Here is a 19,778-nt window from a genome sequence, read left to right as displayed (position 1 = left end):
TGTATATTCTTACAAAAGATTTCTATTTCAAACAATTGCTGTTCTGTTAAACTTTCTATTCATCAAAGAATGCCAAAAAAAATGTATCATAGTTTCCAAAAAAAAATATTAGGCAGCACAACTGCTTTCAACACTGATAATAAATCAGCATATTAGAATGATTTATGATGCTGAAATGATGCTGAAAATTCAGCTTTGCATCACATAAATAAATTATGTTTTAAAGCATATTAAAATAGAAGACTGTTATTATAAACGGCAATAATATTTCATAATAATACAGTTTTTTTTCTGTATTCTCAATTAAATAAAATGCACCCTTGATGAGCATACCAAAAGTATTTTTTAAAAAATAATAAAAAAATTACAAATCTTACTGAACCCAAACTTATTAATGGCACTACATACTGTTGACACATATGGTTGCAAAATAATACCATGTAAAAATCATCTCACAGGTTAACATACGTGCAACAAATTTTACTATGGTGATTTTCTATACATTATAAACTTATAACATTACCTTCCAGGTAATATACGGTCTTCCCTTTTAGGCTTTTTTTCTCATTGTCAAACTGCACGATAGTGAGATCTGTAGCAAAAGACTGTGCAGCACTGACTATCTTTCATACCAGACAGTAAGACATCTTTGTTAAATGGACAGTACTCCTAAAAAATGAAAAATGTATAAATCTTTTTGTTCTAAACCCACATGACTTATTTCTTCTGTGGAACATAATAGAAGACATTTTGAACAATGTTTTAGCTTTCATTGCATTTTTTGTCCACATTACATTTTTAGCAGAAATGAGGAATAAAAAAGGCAATTCCATACAATGGAAGTCAATGGAGACCAAACTCTGAGCACCAACATTCTTCCAAATATCTTTTATGATGTTCTTACTGACTTCTAATTGTATGGAATCACCTGTTGTATTCTTCATTTCTGCTAAAAATAAAATGTGGACAAAAAAAACAAACAACAACTAAAAAAAAAAAAGAAAGTTAAAACATTCCACAACAGAACTCAATAGGAACCAAAACTATTTGGTTACCAGCACTGGAACAGACTTCGGTCAGTGTTCATGTCAGTTCAGGGCTGTAACTTTTTTTTAAACTTAAAAAATTTAGGAGCACAGTCAAAATTTCAGGAGCACCTTCTAACCAATAATCAAAAATCTGAACAAGAATTAGCCTTCCAATTACGAAGTGATATTTGACTCCTTAAAGTGATTTATAAATGAATTTCTAATTAAAACAACAGAATAAGAACAAGTAGAATTAGAATAAGTTAAAATGAAATCAGTATTAACAAAATTAATTTGTACTACAGAGGTGGCACAGAAGAACACAAAAGTGGCTTGTAGGTGAATTTTCATAAGGCTCAGGTGGCATGAGTGCAATCAAATTCATAAATTCATGTTGAGATTCAAGTTTTAAATATAAAATTTTGAATATAGAAATATTAAATGATTTAAATAACTGAAAAGATACTTTAAAAATGAAAGTAAAATTGCCAGTAGGTGGCGACAAGTCACTGATTTAATTACTGAATCATTCATTTGATTCGTTCGAACGACTGATTCATTCAGGAATAAAGCAAGTGACTGTCTTTATGAATGGGAAATTGAATCACTGACTCACTAAATTTGTTTAAAAACACTTTTTATTCTGCTGTGTTTTAATGGAGATGCGCAGCGGCTCGGTTGTGACTTGTTTCAAATTATTTTTGACAACGAAATAGAGCGAAATCAGGCAATAGTGTTATAGTCAGACAATGCAAGTCACTTAATATTAACTTCTTGTTTATTTAACTGTTGTATTAAATCAATATCTCATTTACATACTCCCTTAAAAATCATTAAAAGCTGTCACTCATCTTAGTTCATCATGATCTCACAAGTTCCATTATAATCAACGAAGCTCTCTACACTGCACAATGAATCTCTTATTAACACTCTCTCTACACTTTGTTTATGAAAGAATTCGTGAGATATGTCTGTGATGCATTCATTGCAAAAACATGTAGAAACCTTTGAAGCTCCCCTTGTTGCATATTGTGCAAACACAAATATGCTGATGGGGTCGGTCGCACTGGTGCTCCTAAATATTTTTTCACAGTTGCACGCAGTAGTTTTCAGTTGCAACTCGCAAATGCGACTGAAATGGTCGGACCGTAGAGCCCTGCAGTTGTGCAATCATCACTTAAGCTGATTTTGCCTTTTTATGAGCTTTCATGATTTCCAGAATTTGTCTTTTCTGATTATCATCAATGATTTCTAAACAAAATGTCTTTTCTGATTATTATCAAAGTTGGAAACAGCTTCATATTTTGATACACAACTGATTTTTTAATGTTTTCCAGGATTCTTTCCAAAAATGTGTCTAAGATAGCAAAATCATGGCCAAAATCATACTGTGTGAGCCAGTGGAAGTCAGCAGAACTAATGAAATTGCTTGCAACACCTTTAAAAAGTGTGACTTAAATCTCTAACATTTTTTTTAAACTGCAAAAAGAACACAGTGACTAATGATGAAATAATCAGACATTTCAGGAGCAGCTCAGCTGAAGAGAAGAAACATTGTGTAAGGAGCCCATTTAGTTATCCAAACAGTGCTGAAGCAAGCTTTGCTGTAAATCAGGGTCGTTATCACCCGAAAACAGACGACTACACCCTCACCGTCTCACATTAAAAAAATAAATGTTGCTGAATCTCTCTCTACAGGCAAAATCACTCTTGTAATGTCTTTAGTGTGCAGCAGTTTCTGCTACTATCGCAGGTCACTAACACCTATATAACACAGGACAATATAAACTCGCACAGAGTCGATTAGTTTGTGATATTAGAAACGGCAAGGCTGATCGTACACACAGCTGTGTTAACCTTTAACATCTGGCCAGCACATGATTAAAACTGTTAAACACGGACAGGTACCAATGAAAGGTTGCTGGCAGTTAACTAGTCTCTGATGAAAACACACCCTGGACCAGCAACAGGCCATTAATGGGCAGGCTGATGCATGCCACACACAAAAATGGCAAAAGTTTCTTAAAAAGACAGCTCTAATCAGCTTTACTGGCTTTAGGTCATTTTAATGAGTCAAAATACACAGTTTTTTAACAAATGAAGTTTGTTAGGTATATTACATGTCTGCAATGTCGCTGTAAAGCAAGTTGGCTAACTTAGTAGCCATCTTTCTATGTTTTCAAGGTTTGTCGAGGTAATAGGCTAGAAAAAAAAAATCTGACAAAAACATTAAATTCTTTAGCCCAAATCAAACTACTGTTCCAAAGCCTATAGGATTTTTTCATTTTCGTTCTTTTTTTTTACTTTTTTAAGTCTCTTCTGCTCATCAAGGCTGCATTTATTTGATGCAAAATGCAGAAAAAGCAGTAATATTCTAAAATATTATTACAAATTAAAATAACTGCTTTCTATTTGAATATATTTTAAAATGTAATGTATTCCTGTGATTTCAAAGCTGAATTTTTAGCACCACTACTCCAGTATTCAGTGTCACATGATCCTTCAGAAATCATTCTAACATGCTGATTTGCTGTTTAAGAAACATTTACTGTTATTATTATCATTATCATCAATATTTAAAACAGTTGAGTACATTTTTTCAGGATTCTTTGATGAATATAAAGATCCAAAGATCAGCATTTATCTGAAATAAAAAGCTTTTGTAACATTATACACTATACCATTCAAAAGCTTGGAGTTAGTGAAATTTTTTAGTTTTATTTTTTGGGAAAGAAATTTTAGAAATAAATGCTTTTATGTACTTTAAATTGATCAAAAGTGATGATAAAGACATTTATAATGTTACAAAAGATTTCCATTTAGAAATAACTGTTTACTACTCGAATAAATTTTAATATGCAATTCATTCCTTTGATCAAAGCTGAATTTTCAGCATCATTACTCCAGTCTTCAGTGTCACATGATCCTTCAGAATCATTCTTATATGCTGATTTGCTGCTCAAAAAACATTTCTGATTATTATCAAAGTTTTTTATGAACATTTTTATGAAAACACATATACTGTACATTTTTAAGGATTCTTTCATAAATAGAAAGTTCAACAGTACAGCATTTATTTAAAATGGAAATCTTTTGTAACATTATAAATGTCTTTACTGTCACTTTTGATTAATTTAATGCACCCCTACTGAATAAATATGGACTAGCTAATGTACATTTAAGAATAAAACGCAAGAGATGTGTTCTTCAAAAAGGCTCTTGTAACTGAAATTTACAGCCAACATAATGAGCAACGTGATTTTTCTCATTCATTATACTGCTTTTATCCTCTTGTCTCTGGATTCAGTTAGATGGTCTCTTCTGATCTAGCTGCAATGTGCACATTTGGCTATGTAAGACTCACAAGGAGTTTCTACTAGCTCTACCAATATTTCCAAGATGCTTAGGGAAAAAATGATTCAAAGGCTTATCGTTTTAACCTTTGGCTTCAAATGCGATGATGGAAAGGGCAAGAGAGAGCGCAGTATTTTACACCCACCTGTGTAGGAGGTAACGGGGTGCATTTTTCTCCGGCACTCTTCAGGCAGAGAGGGCGCAGACTCCGGGTCAGAGGTCGCTGGGAGTGATGGGGTCTGTGACGTGACGAGAGGCAGAGAGAGGAGGTGGAAGATGACAAGTCCAACGAAGGACAGCGGTCCGACCCGAAACGGGAATGCTGTCATGGTTACTGCAACAACCACTCCCGTATTCAGGAATGGTGAGAAAGTCCTAGAAGAGGAGAGATGAAAGAGTCTTCATTTGTTTTAAGGGAAATTGATTTTAATGGTAACTTTTAAACCTCAGTCAGACCTGTTGTGAATTATGGGGTTGTTAATTGATGTTTTGACAGCTGAAGTTGTGGTGAAAAACTACATTACCCATGATGCTACAAAGAAAATTTCACCAATCAGAGAGCTGCAGTGACCAAATCACAACAACAGATCTTGCAGTAAATGCCACAAATGACATAAACATAAGAGTTGGTTTCTCTACACTCTCAAAATACTTAAATATTTGTACATGTACACTACCAGTCAAAAGTTTTTTAAAGATTTTTAAAAAAAAAGATTTTTAATGTTTTTTTTAAAAAGTCTCTTCTGCTCTTCAAAGCTGAATTTTCAGCATCATTACTCCAGTCTTCAAGATCACATGATCCTTCAGAAATCATTTTAATATGCTGATTTGCTGTTCAAGAAACATTTTTTATTATTATTATTATTATGATTATGATTATTATCATCAATACTTAAAACAGTTGAGTACATTCTTTCAGGATACTTTGATGAATAGAAAGATCCAAAGATGATTATTTATCTGAAATAAAACGCCTTTGTAACATTATACACTATACCATTCAAAAGCTTGGAGTTAGTGATTTTTTTTTTTTTTGGGAAATAAATTTTAGACATTTATAATGTTACAAAATACAAATAGAAAACAGTTATTTTAAACAGTTAAAATATTTCAAAATTGTACTGTTTTTGCAGTACTTCAGATCAAATAAATGCAGGCTTGGGGAATAGAAGAGACTTCTTTAAAAAATATTAAAAATCTTACTGTTCAAAAACTTTTGACTGGTAGTGTATATGCATATTTTGCAGTACGTTTAAAAATACATTGCATATTAAGATATAATCAACAACTTGATTACTTGAACAATTTGATTATGTCATTCACAATGCTTCATGGGATTGTAGGTCTGTCCCTTAAAGTCTCAAAGCCTCAAGCCTCAAAGTCTTGTCTGTTTTTGCTTTTCTGCGTCAAATAAAAGTTTGTAATGTTGTGATTTACCTCATAGCTGGTTTGCTTAGTTCATAGCTTATAATGGTTTAACAAAGACTTTTTAAAAAATCTTTATGCGAAAAATTAATGACTTGCGTAACCAATCACTAAAAAAGAGGGCAGCCATTAATGCACTCTTATAAAAAACACCAAGTTATTAAAATAAAAAAAAGACTTGGTATATAGACTTTCTGAAGCTTAAATGCTTTGGTCCATTGTAACTGCTTGGAAAAGAGTGATCAATATAATTCTTCAAAATTTCCAGTAAAACAGGTTTGGAATTGAAAATGATGACAGATTGATGAATCTGAAAAATATACCAAAAACTGGAAGAACAGAAAGAAAACAGATGGACATCCAAACAATAAGCAAGCTAGACAGGCAGGTGAGCGGACAGATCGCAGAGAGACGGCTTCATCTTCTCCTGAAGAGTTAGATGGTGTAGGTCTTGCTGTTTCTAATCTAATTAACCTCCATCTCTCATCAGAGTAAACGACTGGACCTCTTCCAAGACCCGCAGCCGTTCAACATAATGTTATTCTAAAACATAACATTGATTTTGCTGTAATTGTCAGCCGGTGGACGATGAGGCAGCAGATCATTAAAAGTTTAATTATAAGTTGGAGAAGAGGTTTTGATATATTTTCAGCCTGTCATGGCAATCAATGGCTCTCTGTGATGACCTCCCTAGAGCTTAAAATGGTTCACCCAGTTCATTTTTCCATTAGGTGTTTGACAGCGCATCCGGATCAGGTAAACTCAACGTGCAAACACACATCTGAGATCTTACATAAGCTCAAAATATGTACATACACACGGCTTCACTTTCATACAAACCTTCCTGTTAGTCCTCGAGTAAACACACACACACACATGCACAAACACATGCTCAATCACACTTAAACATATACTTCCTGACGCGTCATAGAGAAACCACTGCAGCATCTGTCTTGGTTTTACACAAACACAAACACACACCATACACAGGCCACTTTGTAGAGAGGTGGTCTGATGTCCTGTGTCTGTAACTAAGTCCACCTTTTTCACATTTTTGTACTGATTCACTTAAACTTGATACCATATGATAGTATCAACTGGAAATACTCACATACTTTGATAAAGTCTTTTTTATGACAAGTCAGTCTACTCTGAGTCTTGGAAACACCCCCAAACAGCTATTTTTCATTTAGAATTAACTTAAAAGACTAACATTGTTAAAATGATGTCAAATATTAATAATATTGATGTCCTAATATCTTTAAAATGATGCTGTCAATTTTATAATAGCATTAATAAAATAAGTAAATCAGCTGATGCCTCTATCAAATATTTTATGTTACACTTTTTCATATAAATTTTGACAAGTGATCCTTGCGTATGTGCTAATAAGAGTAATTTCAGCAATTGAAATTACGCTAAAATTTAAATAAAATATAAATATTAAATAAAGTTGCCTTTTAAACTGCCAGATATAAGTTTAAACACAATTACTAAAACTGAAATAAAAATAAGGTGAAATTCAAATAAAAAAATAAAAAAGTGAAAAAAGTTAAACCTTACACTAAAATTAAAATGAAAACTGAAAAGCCACTTCAAGATATTACGGTTCTACTTGTTAACTATTACTATTAATGGAGCTGAAAAAGAAAAGAAAAGTGTCACAGCAAGGGGAAGGGTGTGTGTAAATTAAATCAAAATTATATTATTAGAAAGAAAAAAACAACAAGTAATACCTAAATATTCAAAATAAAATATTCTGGGAACATTTTAAGCTGAAACTAAAATCATACAGATCAAAAATGAGTTTTTTTGTACAATAAGATTTTTAATGTTTTTAAAGAAGTCTATTCTGCTTACCAAGTCTGCATTTATTTGGTCCAAAGTGTCAAAATTGTGAAATATTTTCACTATTTAAAATGTAATTTATTCCTGTGATTTCAAAGCTGAATTTTTAGAATCATTACTCCAGTCACATGATCCTTTAGAAAACATTCTAATATTCAGATTTGCTGTTCAAAAAACATTTATTATTGTTATTATGTTGAATTTTCAGAATTTTTTTCAGGTTTCTTGAATTGAAAGTTCAGAATAACAGCATTTATCTAAAATAGAAATCTTTTGTAACATTACAAATGTCTTTATCATCACTTTTGATCAATTTAAAGCATCCTTTCTAAAAATAATAATAATAATAATAATAAGTATTAATTTCTATAATTTATAATTCTCCAAGCTTTTGAATGGTATAGTGTATAATGTTCAAGGTCAAGCTTTTATTTCAAATAAATGCTGATCTTTGGATATTTCTATTCATCAAAGAATCCTGAAAAAATGTACTGAAATGTTTTTAATATTGATAATAATAATAATAATAATAAATGTTTCTTGAACAGCAAATCAGCATATTAGAATGATTTCTGACGGATCATGTGACACTGAAGACTGGAGTAATGATGCTGAAATATTAGCTTTAATCACAGAAATAAATGACATTAAAATATATTCAAATAGAAAGCAGTTATTTTAAATAGTAAAAATATTTCACAATATTAATACTTTTGCTGTATTTTGGATCTAATAAATGCAGGCTTGGTGAGCATTCACTAAACAGCAACACTGGCTCAACCAATGGCATGATTTGGTGGCGGGGTTATTAGTGGGTCAAACCATTAGCAGATAGGGGGAGTGTTTACAAAACCCTTTTGAAAACCGTACTTATTTTTACATTTCCACTTGATGACACTACTATCGGAGATGAAATTGCAATACACACAATGTGTAAACAAAATTCTCATAATCCAATTAATACGGAAAAACAGTTGCAACAAGGGAAAGTGGATGTGTAGAATTTTCTGAATGGTGCATATTTGAATTCTTTTGAAATGTGTCGAGTTTTCAGTGGAATTCTCTGGCAGCGGGTGCCGCATGCGTACTGTTGCTTTTATTCTTGGCTCCGGTAGCGTGACGCTGTGCGGCAGACACTTCATCGCCGACCATGTCTAATGCACCTCAATAGCAAAAGACCCTCAATCCCCCAAATCCCCCTTAATACCCTCCTCACTCCCACATTCACTCTATTCATGCCCACCTTCTCAGACTCATCAGAGGCCATAGAGATGGAGGGATGACGGAGAGAGAGATGGAGAACCATGAAAGCCAATGATGGCAGTGACAAATGCACCGAAGGGGAGGCCAGGGTCAGACAATGAGCAGACTAGGTGGGCCGCTGACGGCCCGTCTGGGACGATTCCTTTCGGGTTAATAGAGGAGATATGAAAGCACAGGATGAATAAATAAGGTCAAAGATGGATGACAGACACAAATGCACACAGATATCCTTGAGGTCAATACGGGTTAATAATGAGCTGACAGTTCTTCTAACTAGGTTAGACTATGAGTGCGAACAATTCAAACAATGTGTGTTAAAGTTACTCAAGCTTTCCAAGGACGTTTATGGGTACATCACAGGAGAACTTTAATTTTTTAGACTCCTCTCAAATGCTCATGTGCTGTTTCTACACAATATTGCGACATTGCTGGAGGTCACGCCTGGTTTAGAAACAGCTTGTTTCTTTCCAGTGCAAAATCCGGCAAAACAATCGTTGATTTACAAGAGCTTGAGATTATCAACTAAATGTTATTATATAATAGAGACTTTTCTCTTGTAAATACCTCCCAGTCATAACATAAATCTTGATTATGAGATAATCAGGATTAAACTGTTTCCTCTTTTGCTGTAAAAATGATTTTAAAAAAAGAAATCCTAAATGTGGCTTCACTTCTACTCAGGTTTTGTCTGGTCCATACAGATCAATGCATACTCTACCATTCAAAAGTCTGGTGCCAATAATTTTTTTTTAAAGAAATTAATACTTTTATTCAGCAAGGATGCATTAAAGTGATTAAAAGTCAAAGTAAAGACATAAAATGTTTCTTAAGCAGCAAGTCAGCATATTAGAATGATTTCTAAAGGATCGTGTGACACTTAAGATTGAAGTATGATGCTGAAAATTCAGCTTTGCATCAGAGGAATAAATTACATTTTGTAATATATTCACATAGAAAACAGTTATTTGAAATTACAAAAATATTTCACAATATTACCATTTTTACTGTATTTTTGATCAAATAAATGCAGCCTTGGTCAGCACAAATGAGTAAAACATTAAATCTTAAATGACCCTAAACTTTTTAGTAGTAATGTACCTCTAGATTAACATTGATATTTGACTCTAAAAGGATGTGGAAATTATGACATTAATTCTTCAAATTAAGTTGTAAGTTTTAGAAATAAAACGTTTGGTGAAAAACGTGTAAAAATAAACGTAAAACATAGTACAGCTTCTCTCTCATATAACAAAACTTTTCATCTCCCATTCTTGTAGATGCTTTCTACCTCAAATTCTCAATTTTTGTTCTCCTACATGTACGTTCTGTACCTTCAAAGTATCTCTTAAGTATCTGATAGGAAACCAAAATGACTGAACCACTTTCTCTCACACCAAAGCTCAGTAAAGCCCTGTGAAGCCCTGCACGGTGTCTGTGTAAAGGTTGTGACTTTGAGGGCAGGAGGTGTTTGGCGTCCTGCTGCTCTCTGCAGTAACACGCTGTCGTCTCGTCGGCTCAATCTAATCCAGACGGAGAGATTTAAAGACCTTTATGTGGATTTACAAACTGCACTGGCAGTTCCTGCCCGGGGCGCCCATGGTTCCCTCTAAAGCAGTGTCGCAACACAGAGCTCAGAGTTAATGACGTGGGCTAAAAATGACCATTATGGTGTTTGTGTGTGTGTCCTAAATGTGATTTATGTGCAAGAAAACACCAAATAATTTTAAAGCAATATTCCAGTCAATGCAACTTAAACTCTACTGACAGCAGGTTATTAATTACCACAGAAAATAATTGTGATTCTTTCAGTTTAGCAATAAAACTGTGTATACAGTAATGCATTTACAAATGCATTTTAACTTAATATATTTAATATATTTAACTTAACTTAATATATTTATGTACATATAAATACACACACATACAGTATATATTTTAATGTATATATTTTTATTGATATATTATATATTATTATACATAAAAATATATTTTTCTTAAATATATCCATGCATGTATGTGTATTTATATATACATGATAAATATACACAGTACACACACATATATTATGTAAACAAACACTTTCATTTTGGATGCGATTAATCACGATTAATAGTTGCACAGCACTAATTTTTAAATATTTTTATTTTGGCATTTTGTTTTGTGCCAAATTACATCCAAACTTTAATGTCATCGTGTACAACCAAAAAGCTTGGCCTTTTTACACAAAGAAATGCTTACTAAGGCGGCCTTTATTTGATCAAAAATAGAGTAAAAAAAAACTGTAATATTGTGAAATACTACTAAATTTTAAAAAACTGTTTTCTTTGTGAATATATTATTAAATGTAATTTACTCCGGTGATCAAAGCTGAATTTTCAGTTTTTTAATGTTTCTGAAAGAAGTCTCTTATGCTCACTAAGGCTGCATTTATTTGATTAAAAAATACAATAAAAACAGTAATATTGTGAAATATTTTTACAATTTCAAATAAATGTTTTCTATTTGAATATATTGTAAAATAAAATTTATTTCTGTGATGTAAAGCTGAATTTTCAGCATCATTACTCCAGTCTTCAGTGTCACATGATCATCATTCTAATATGCTGATTTGCTGCTTAAGAAACATTTCTGATTATTATCAGTGTTGAAAACAGTATGACAGATTAATATTTTTGTGAAAACTACCATAATTTTTTTGTTGTTGTTGTTTTAGGATTCTCTGATTAATAGAATTTGTATGAAACAGAAATCTTTTTTTACATTTTAAATGTCTTTACTGCCATTGTTTTATCTATTTAATGCATGTTTGCTAAATAAAAGTATTAATAAATCTTACTGACCCCTCACTTTTGAACCGTAGTATAACTGTCCACAAAGTACTGTTTAAATGGACCAAACTCTGTTAAAAATCAGTTATGCTGGTGATGAATAATAACTAGATGTGCATCTAAAATTCTCACTGTTACAAGTGCAATATAGATTTAAAAAACCTAAATGTAGAGCTTTATAGCAAACTAACACATATTTATGAAAGGATAAGTTCTTTAACTTAAACACAAGTTTTCATATTTGTTTTGAAACTCTTGCCCCACAGATTTTCACTGTAAGTGATGTAATGTAAACACAACATTAGTTTCCTCAAACTTAGGGTTGAGTCAAAAATGTTGTGATAATCAAAAGCAGACCACAGATGCTGTCCATAGAAGTTGTTGTACTGTAGTTGTTTTCAAACCAGAACATTTCTTCAACACTCTTAGATTATGCAAAGTATAAACAACTGAATTCCTTGGATATTAAGTTTCACGTGTAACAAGGTCAATAAGTGAGAGAGCAAATATGAAGGGCGTCGAAGGCAAATTCTTCCAAAAGCATGTTAGTGAAAGACAGCGAAACCTTGACTGACGGTGTAAACAGTCTGGAATAAACAAAGATTAATGCTAATCCACTGTAGATGATCTCAGATAAACATTGTCTCACTGTGGCACTGCTTTACAACCGCTGCAGCATCAGCACGCTGATACAGGGCCTTTATGGACCTATTCATCTTTAATTATCCTCTGTCAGGGAAAGAGCAAGAGGGAGGGAAGTTATAAAGAAAGACAAGAGAAGTGATAATGAGCAGCTGTGATTGCAGGAAGCGTTTCAAGATGAACTCAGAAAAGTCCAGACAGTTGGAGCCATCAGTTGAGACCAGATGTTACAGAAGAACAGAGCTGGTCACATTAACTGTCTAGTTGAGCACGAAAGTAGTTATATTAAGCTAGTTAAAGTACCTACGAAATCAAATGGACACTTTCCTGCACTGTGAGCGACTCATTGAAAAAATGTGTGTCTTCATAATCCTTCATTAAATATAATAACTTCTGCCTCTACTTTGGGTAACTTTAATTTAAAGTCAAAATGAAATCAAAATTGAACCCACTTACACTGTAAGAAAAAAAAACTCAAAAGATATTGGTAGTTTTCCTGGCAGCTGGTAAATTTACAGGCAATGCAATGTGTAATTCAGAAAGTACAGATACAGAGATTTGGCCCCATTTTTATGGACTTTTCTTTAAGAGACTTTCGAGTCTTACTGTCATTATTAAATCAATGTATGCAATTTCAAATCATATTTTTGTCTTGGAATCCTTTCATTAAAAATAACCAATAAAAACGTAAACTATTGGACAATATTAAGCAAGAGACAAATAGCCGTTTAGGGATTAGTACAGTACAGTACAGCCAATAATATTGCGTAAGAAAACTATCATCTGATAGTTTCTGAGCCTCAAAATTTGTTCTTTTAAAAGCATAACTGAAACTGAAATCGTAATGTAAGTCATCATGTTCCATTTGCATAGTGCATGCAATTTCCCTTGCTGTGACTTTTTTAAGTTACTCCAGTCACGTGATCCTTCAAAAATCATTCTAATATTCTGATTTGCTGCTCAAAAAACATTTATTATTATTATTATTACTATTATTATTATTATGTTGAAAACATCTGAGTAGAATTTTCACGTTTTTTGATAAATAGAAAGTTCAGAAGAACAGAATTTATCTGAAATAGAAGTCCTTTGTAACATTATAAATGTCTTTATCATCCATTTAAAGCATCCTTGCTAAATAACTTTTTATATCAGATAAACGCTAATCTTTGGATCTTTCTATTCATTAAAAATCTTGACAAAAAAAATTTACTCAGCTGTTTTAATATTGATAATAATGATAATAAATGTTTCTTGAACAGCAAATCAGCATATAAGAATGATTTCTGAAGAATCGGGAGTAATGAAACTGAAAATTCAGCTTTGATCACAGGAATAAATTACAATTTAAAATATATTCACATAGAAAGCAGTTAATTTAAATAGTAAAAATATTTCACAATATTACTGCTTTTGCTGTATTTTGGTTTAAATAAATGCAAGTTTTGTAAGCAGAAGAGACTTCTTTAAAAAAAAACAAACAAAAAAAAAAAAACATTAAAAATCTTACTGTCAAAAAATTTTGACTGGTAGTGTATATTTATAAACAATGAAGAATCATTTATAAATTATCATTAACCAAGATTAATAAATGCTTTAAAAAAAATAATAAAATATACGCTACAAACTACTAAAGTGTAAATACACCACACACAACCAAGTCTCTTAATCTCACTAAAGGTCTTTGCACACTGAATTTTTGTATACGTATTTTCCGTATTCATCAAAATTTGTCACGCACTTAACATCACAGTGGCTCTGAATTGTCAAAACACCTTTCAAAATGCTTGCTACGGGTGCAAAAAAATGCAGGAAGAGAAGGAAGAAAGTTTCAGAGTCAGTGTGTAAACGTGATTGACACAACGTATTTGTTTTTTAAGGTGTGAAAATTTCAGACTTAGTGTGCCAAGACCTTCAGTGTGCAAGGACCTTAAGGCAGCATTTCTTTGAAAAAAACTACAGGAAAAACAAATACCTATTTAGGGACTGCATTGCATGACAAAACTTGTCAAAATATCGCCTGAAGGGCCTCAATACTGGTCCTTTTAAAACGACTACAAGACCATGTTGTTTGTTGCCATGTTCTTGTAATCTATGTATCTACAGCCTCATTCATGAAATGCAAGCATAATTTTCAGTGTAAATCATCTGTAAAACCATTCTAGGGAAATTGTCACATTTCATTCACTGCAACAATTTTCAAAGAATGGTTTATGAATGATTTACAGAAAAAATCATTTTGTGTGCATTTCATGAATGAACTCTGGAGTCTGTGTTTACTCATGTAAAGCACTGTCAAAATGACAGAAAACAAGAAATTGCCTTTAAATGTGCACAGGATGAAGACGTTCCATCTTGCAGACGTGCTACACTTCATCATTTCCAGAGCGCATGTAATTTAAGCTAATTTTCCTAGCTAAAGCAAAAATACAAAAATACATCTCAACAAACATCGCCAACAGAGAACAAGTTTTTGCCCATGGGAGCCCGGCCACCCTCAATCCCCACCATTTCTCTAAACGCTGAAAGGGGTCACACAACCGAAACCTTTATCCCCTAAAAGAGACCCCGAATGAACTGTATTGCCATTCACGCAGCTGGAGGTCCGTGCTCTACCCTAGTTAGGGCACTAAGACGGGCCAGCAACCTCTGCCGCCAAAAGCCAACCTGAGCGTCCTGAGATAGATGTACGGAGAGACACATCCATTAAATTAGCAGTTGCACGGATATTTGTTGTATCTCTGAAAGTGTTCGCCTTTTCAGATGCGTCCTTGTTTGCTATTTTTTTCTCCTAAACCTTCCACTCCTTCACTGTCTCTGCGTGAAAGCCTTCTCTGTGCGAGCGGCCAACTATCTGTCAAAGCAGAGACTCTTTAGCACGTGAATGAAGTCCGTTGAGCTTTACGGGCGCTCTGAGCGAGCACGTGGTCATCCGCCAAAGCTGAGCACTTTCACTCAGCCCTGACCACGGACCCGACACCGGGCAGAATCTTAAACAGCACGGCAACAAGACCAGCCTTTTATTGTGTCCATCCTCACGCCATTCACGTTTCACTCATTCTCTCATTCTCCCTTTCTCTGTCTGTCTCTCTTTCTCTTTGTGTCACGGACAACGTCAGGTTTGTGACAGAAGCATCTGTCTCAGTGGAGTATTAATAATTTAATATATTCAAGTATATATTAAAAGAGAAAAAGTATGTTTAAATTAACATTATGAGCTTGAAACAAAGCTCACAGCTGTATATTTGCATATCTGTTTCTGAATCATTGCACATCGACGGCTGGCTTTGAATAATGGACAACATGCACTTAGATTCAAAGTTGCAGATCCATGAATTTTCATTATCATGGTTGTTTAGGTTTTCTGTTGGCAATTAATTTTTTGTATAAAATAAATCCAACAGCAAACCTATTTATATTTATAGCATTTCAGAGAGTTTTTCTATGAAAACTTTCTACATTAATTCATGTCAGTTAATGCAATAGTAAGTTTTGTCCAACAACGAACATTACTTTAACAGCATTTAATGAACATGGTTCATTTCTACATGATTTGAACACTTTAAATGAAATTTGAAACCAACTAACAAACAGATTTTATACAGTTTCGAATTAGTTCCACTAGATTTTCAAGTCAACTTTTTACCAACGAATGTTGTATAGGTTAACATTAAAAGAATTAATAAACAATATATATATATAAATTATCATTAACCAAAATTAATAAATGATGCAAAATTAATAATACATTTTCATAAACTGAAATTCATATAACTTCATATCATTCAAAAGTTTTAATGTTTTTGAAAGAAGTTTCTTATGCTCACCAAGGCTGCATTTATTTGAATTAAAAAGTAATTTTGTGAATTATTTTTATAATTTAAAATAAATGTTTACTATTTTAATATGATGTAAAATGTAAATCATTCCTGTGATCAAATCTGAATTTTCAGCATTATTACTCCAGTCTGCAGTGTCACATAATCCAGAAATCAAGATTGTTTTTGTTTTGTTGTTGTTGTTTATTTGATCAAAAATACAGTAAAATCAGTAATATTGTGAAATATTATTACAATTTAAAATAGCCATTTTCCATGTTGCTATATTGTAAAATTGTATTTATTCCTGTGATCAAAGCTGAATTTTCAGCATCATTAGTGTCACACGATTCTTTAGAAATCAAGAATTTTTTTTGTTTTGTTTTTTTTGTTGTTGTTGTTGTTGTTGTTGTTGTTTATTTGATTAAAAATACAGCAAAATTAGTAATATTGTGAAATATTATTACAACTTAAAATAGCCATTTTCCTTGTGGCTATATTGTAAAATGAAATTTATTCCTGTGATCAAAGCTGAATTTTCAGCATCATTGATCCAGTGTTCAGTGTTACATGATCCTTCAGAAATCATTCTAATATGCTGATTTGCTGCTCAAGAAACATTTCCAATATTATTAATGTTGAAAACAGTTGTGCTGCTTCATATTTTTGTGTAAACTGTGATACATTTTATTTTTCAGGAAATAACAGCATTTAATTGAAATAAAAATCTTTTATATCATTATAACTGTCTTTATGGTCACTTTTGATCAAAGTAATGTTAATTTATTTTCTTTAATATTCTTTAATATTTATATTAATATAATACATATTTCTCCATATCTGCAGTTCAATTTACTGTCAAGACAACAAAAAAATTAATATGATTTAAATGAAAATTAAATTGAATTAAAATGAGAATTAAGAGAGAAACAGAATGGGAACAAATGACCTGTCATGACATCAAAGACTAATTTAATTATATTGAAATAAAAAAAAAAACTAACCTAAAATCAGTTATGACAAATATACAGATCAAGGAGACAGAAATGACTAAATTAACTCCAATGACAACAAAAACAAATTAACTGAAAAGAAACTGAACTGAGAAGAAGATAGACAGACAGACAGACAGACAGACAGGCAGACACAAAAACAATCAAAATCCTGCAACACTATAGACAATATGGCTAAATTCTTGCATAGTAGCTCTGTCTATTCAGACAAACACAGACACACTTGAAGTGGTCAGTCACACACACACACACACACACACACACACACAGGCCAGCGCCACAGGCTGAGAGAACAAAGAGAATTGGACACACAATGGGGGAGGTCTGGAGATGACGGCCAAACTGTTTATCAGAATACCTCAACAAAGACACGGAGAGAGGGAGGGGACAGAGAGAGAGAGGGAAGAGGGGATGGAGCGCGGAGAGAGAGGACGAAATTGGAAAAGATACGGGATGGACACGAGGGGAGGCAAAATTGCTCTCAGGACAAAAAGAAGAAGGGAAAGCACAGTGCAACAAGATGAAAAGACTCACAGGAAGTGGATAGTTTTGTCCACGGATGGACAGATGAGGACAGAAAGAGTGTACTTACCAGGAGGAAGGTGTCAGCAAGGGCTCATTCCAGAGGAGCGCATCCGATAGACTTCAGATCTGTTTAATGCAATCCTTACAGACAGAAAGAGAGAGAGAGAGAAAAATCATTTTAGTCAGCCTCTCGCGGACGGGCTGCGTCCTGAGGAAAGGGGGGAGATGAAGGGGCTTCGGTAATGTGTGCAGTGAAGCATTCAGCCCTGTGAAAAACAAACTGTTAACTTTCTCAATGGAGGGAGGCTGCTGGGGGCACGATGGTGGTGCACGAGAACGTGTGTGAGTGGGGCATGTGTGACGAGCTGACGCGGGGGGGCGAAAGGGTTAAAATTCCTCTAATTGTTCCCAAACTGAGGCTGGTGCACCTCAGATGCATGCAGCAGCCCCTGTGTTTCAGTACTGATGTTACCCTTAAAAGCATCTGACACAAAATAACAAAACAAGTGTGCTTTCTCTTCTCTACTGTTTTTCTTTAAAAATCCATTAATAATCACTACAAACTTGAAGCAAAAATGGTAAAAATCACACAGGTGTCAGCAGCAGTAACCACAGATTCACAAGTTTCACAAGTGTCATTTTTTGTCTTAATTTTAATCCTAATTAATATTGCAATATATACCATTCAAAAATTTGGGGTCACATTTTTTTTTATAATTTTCTTTTGCTCACCAATTTATTTTTATTGTATAACATACAATAAAAACAGTAAAATTGTGAAATATTATTACAATTTAAAATAACTGCTTTCTGTTTTAATATATTTTGAACTTTAATTTATTCCTATGATCAAAGTTGAATTTTCAACATCATTATTGAGTCTCACATGACCCTTCAGAAATCATTCTGATATGCTGATTTGATGCTCAAGAAACATTTCTGATTATTTTCAATGTTGAAAAAAGTTGTGCTTGTTGATATTTTTCTGGAAACTCATTCTCTGATAAATTAAAAGTTCAAACGAACAGAAATTTATTAGAAATAGAAATCTTTCGTAACCTTATAAATGTCTATACTGTCACTTTAATGCATCCTTGTTAAAAAAGTTGTTAAAAAATACAGTACAATCAGTAATATTGCGAAATATTATTACAATTTAAAATAGCCATTTTCCATGTGGCTATATTGTAAAATGTAATTTATTCCGGTGATAAAAGCTGAATTTTCAGCATCATTACTCCAGTCTGCAGTGTCACATAATCCTTCAGAAATCATTCTAACATGCTGATTTGATGCTCAAGAAACATTTCTGATTATTTTGTCACTTTAATGCATCCTTGATAAAAAAAAAAAAAAAAAAAAAAAAAAAAAAAAAAAAAAAAATCTTGTTAAAAAAGTTACTATGGTATGTTTAAATGTATTTTTATTATTTAAGATATTTAAGATCTTTATTTTAAATTCAATATCAATGTTAAAAACAGTTACTAATTTTTTTAAAAAAATAGAAACTGTGCTACATTTTTTTCAGGATTCTTTGATGACTAGAAAGTTCAAAGAAAGTTTTTTGTAAGTTTTTTTTTTTTTTTTTTATTAATAATAAATAATGTCTTTACTGTCTTCGTCACGTTTGATAATTTTAATGCATTCTTGATAAATAAAAACATTTTTTTCTGTCAAATGTAAAACCCTTCTGTAAACATTTGAGAGATGATGGAAATAAATTATTTAATTATTAAATTTTAAATCAAATTACTGTCTGAAATTGAAAGTTTGCATTGATTCAAAGAAATACAACAATGCCATTTTTGCTTCAGGAAAAAGTTTAAATGAGTGTAACGGGTTTAACAACACAGTCACAAAATCCGTCAGTCATCATAATATTCACAATCCTGCATTATTTTATGTGGTCAGCAAAATCGCTGTGAATATTTTGTGAACATTTAATTGGCCAGCCTTAATATGTTGATTTTAGATGTCATAATTACATAATCTGACTCAAATAAAAACATGTCTGTCAAGTACACGTATACAGTC

The 19,778-nt window shown here is 32.6% G+C and overlaps 1 protein-coding gene across 3 annotated transcripts in view; it reads right to left on the bottom strand.

Annotated features, from left to right (window-relative positions):
- Positions 1 to 19,778, bottom strand: part of sema5bb (sema domain, seven thrombospondin repeats (type 1 and type 1-like), transmembrane domain (TM) and short cytoplasmic domain, (semaphorin) 5Bb) — an 83,069-nt gene that overhangs the window by 41,760 nt on the left and 21,531 nt on the right. For 2 of the 3 annotated variants that reach the window (XM_051113130.1, XM_051113132.1), the window contains exons 2-3: positions 17,812 to 17,885; positions 4,528 to 4,757 (exon numbers count right to left, since the gene is read on the bottom strand). In XM_051113130.1, coding sequence (XP_050969087.1) covers positions 4,528 to 4,711 — 184 coding nt within the window. In that variant the 5' untranslated portion in view covers positions 4,712 to 4,757; positions 17,812 to 17,885. The remainder of the gene's footprint in view (positions 1 to 4,527; positions 4,758 to 17,811; positions 17,886 to 19,778) is intronic. The other variant, XM_051113133.1, reaches the window with a different exon arrangement.

This window comes from Labeo rohita, chromosome 6 (assembly GCF_022985175.1).
Source record: "Labeo rohita strain BAU-BD-2019 chromosome 6, IGBB_LRoh.1.0, whole genome shotgun sequence".
NCBI lineage: Eukaryota > Metazoa > Chordata > Actinopteri > Cypriniformes > Cyprinidae > Labeo > Labeo rohita.
The sequence above is the reverse complement of the archived record's forward strand: the minus strand, read 5'-3'. Positions and strand labels throughout refer to the sequence as shown.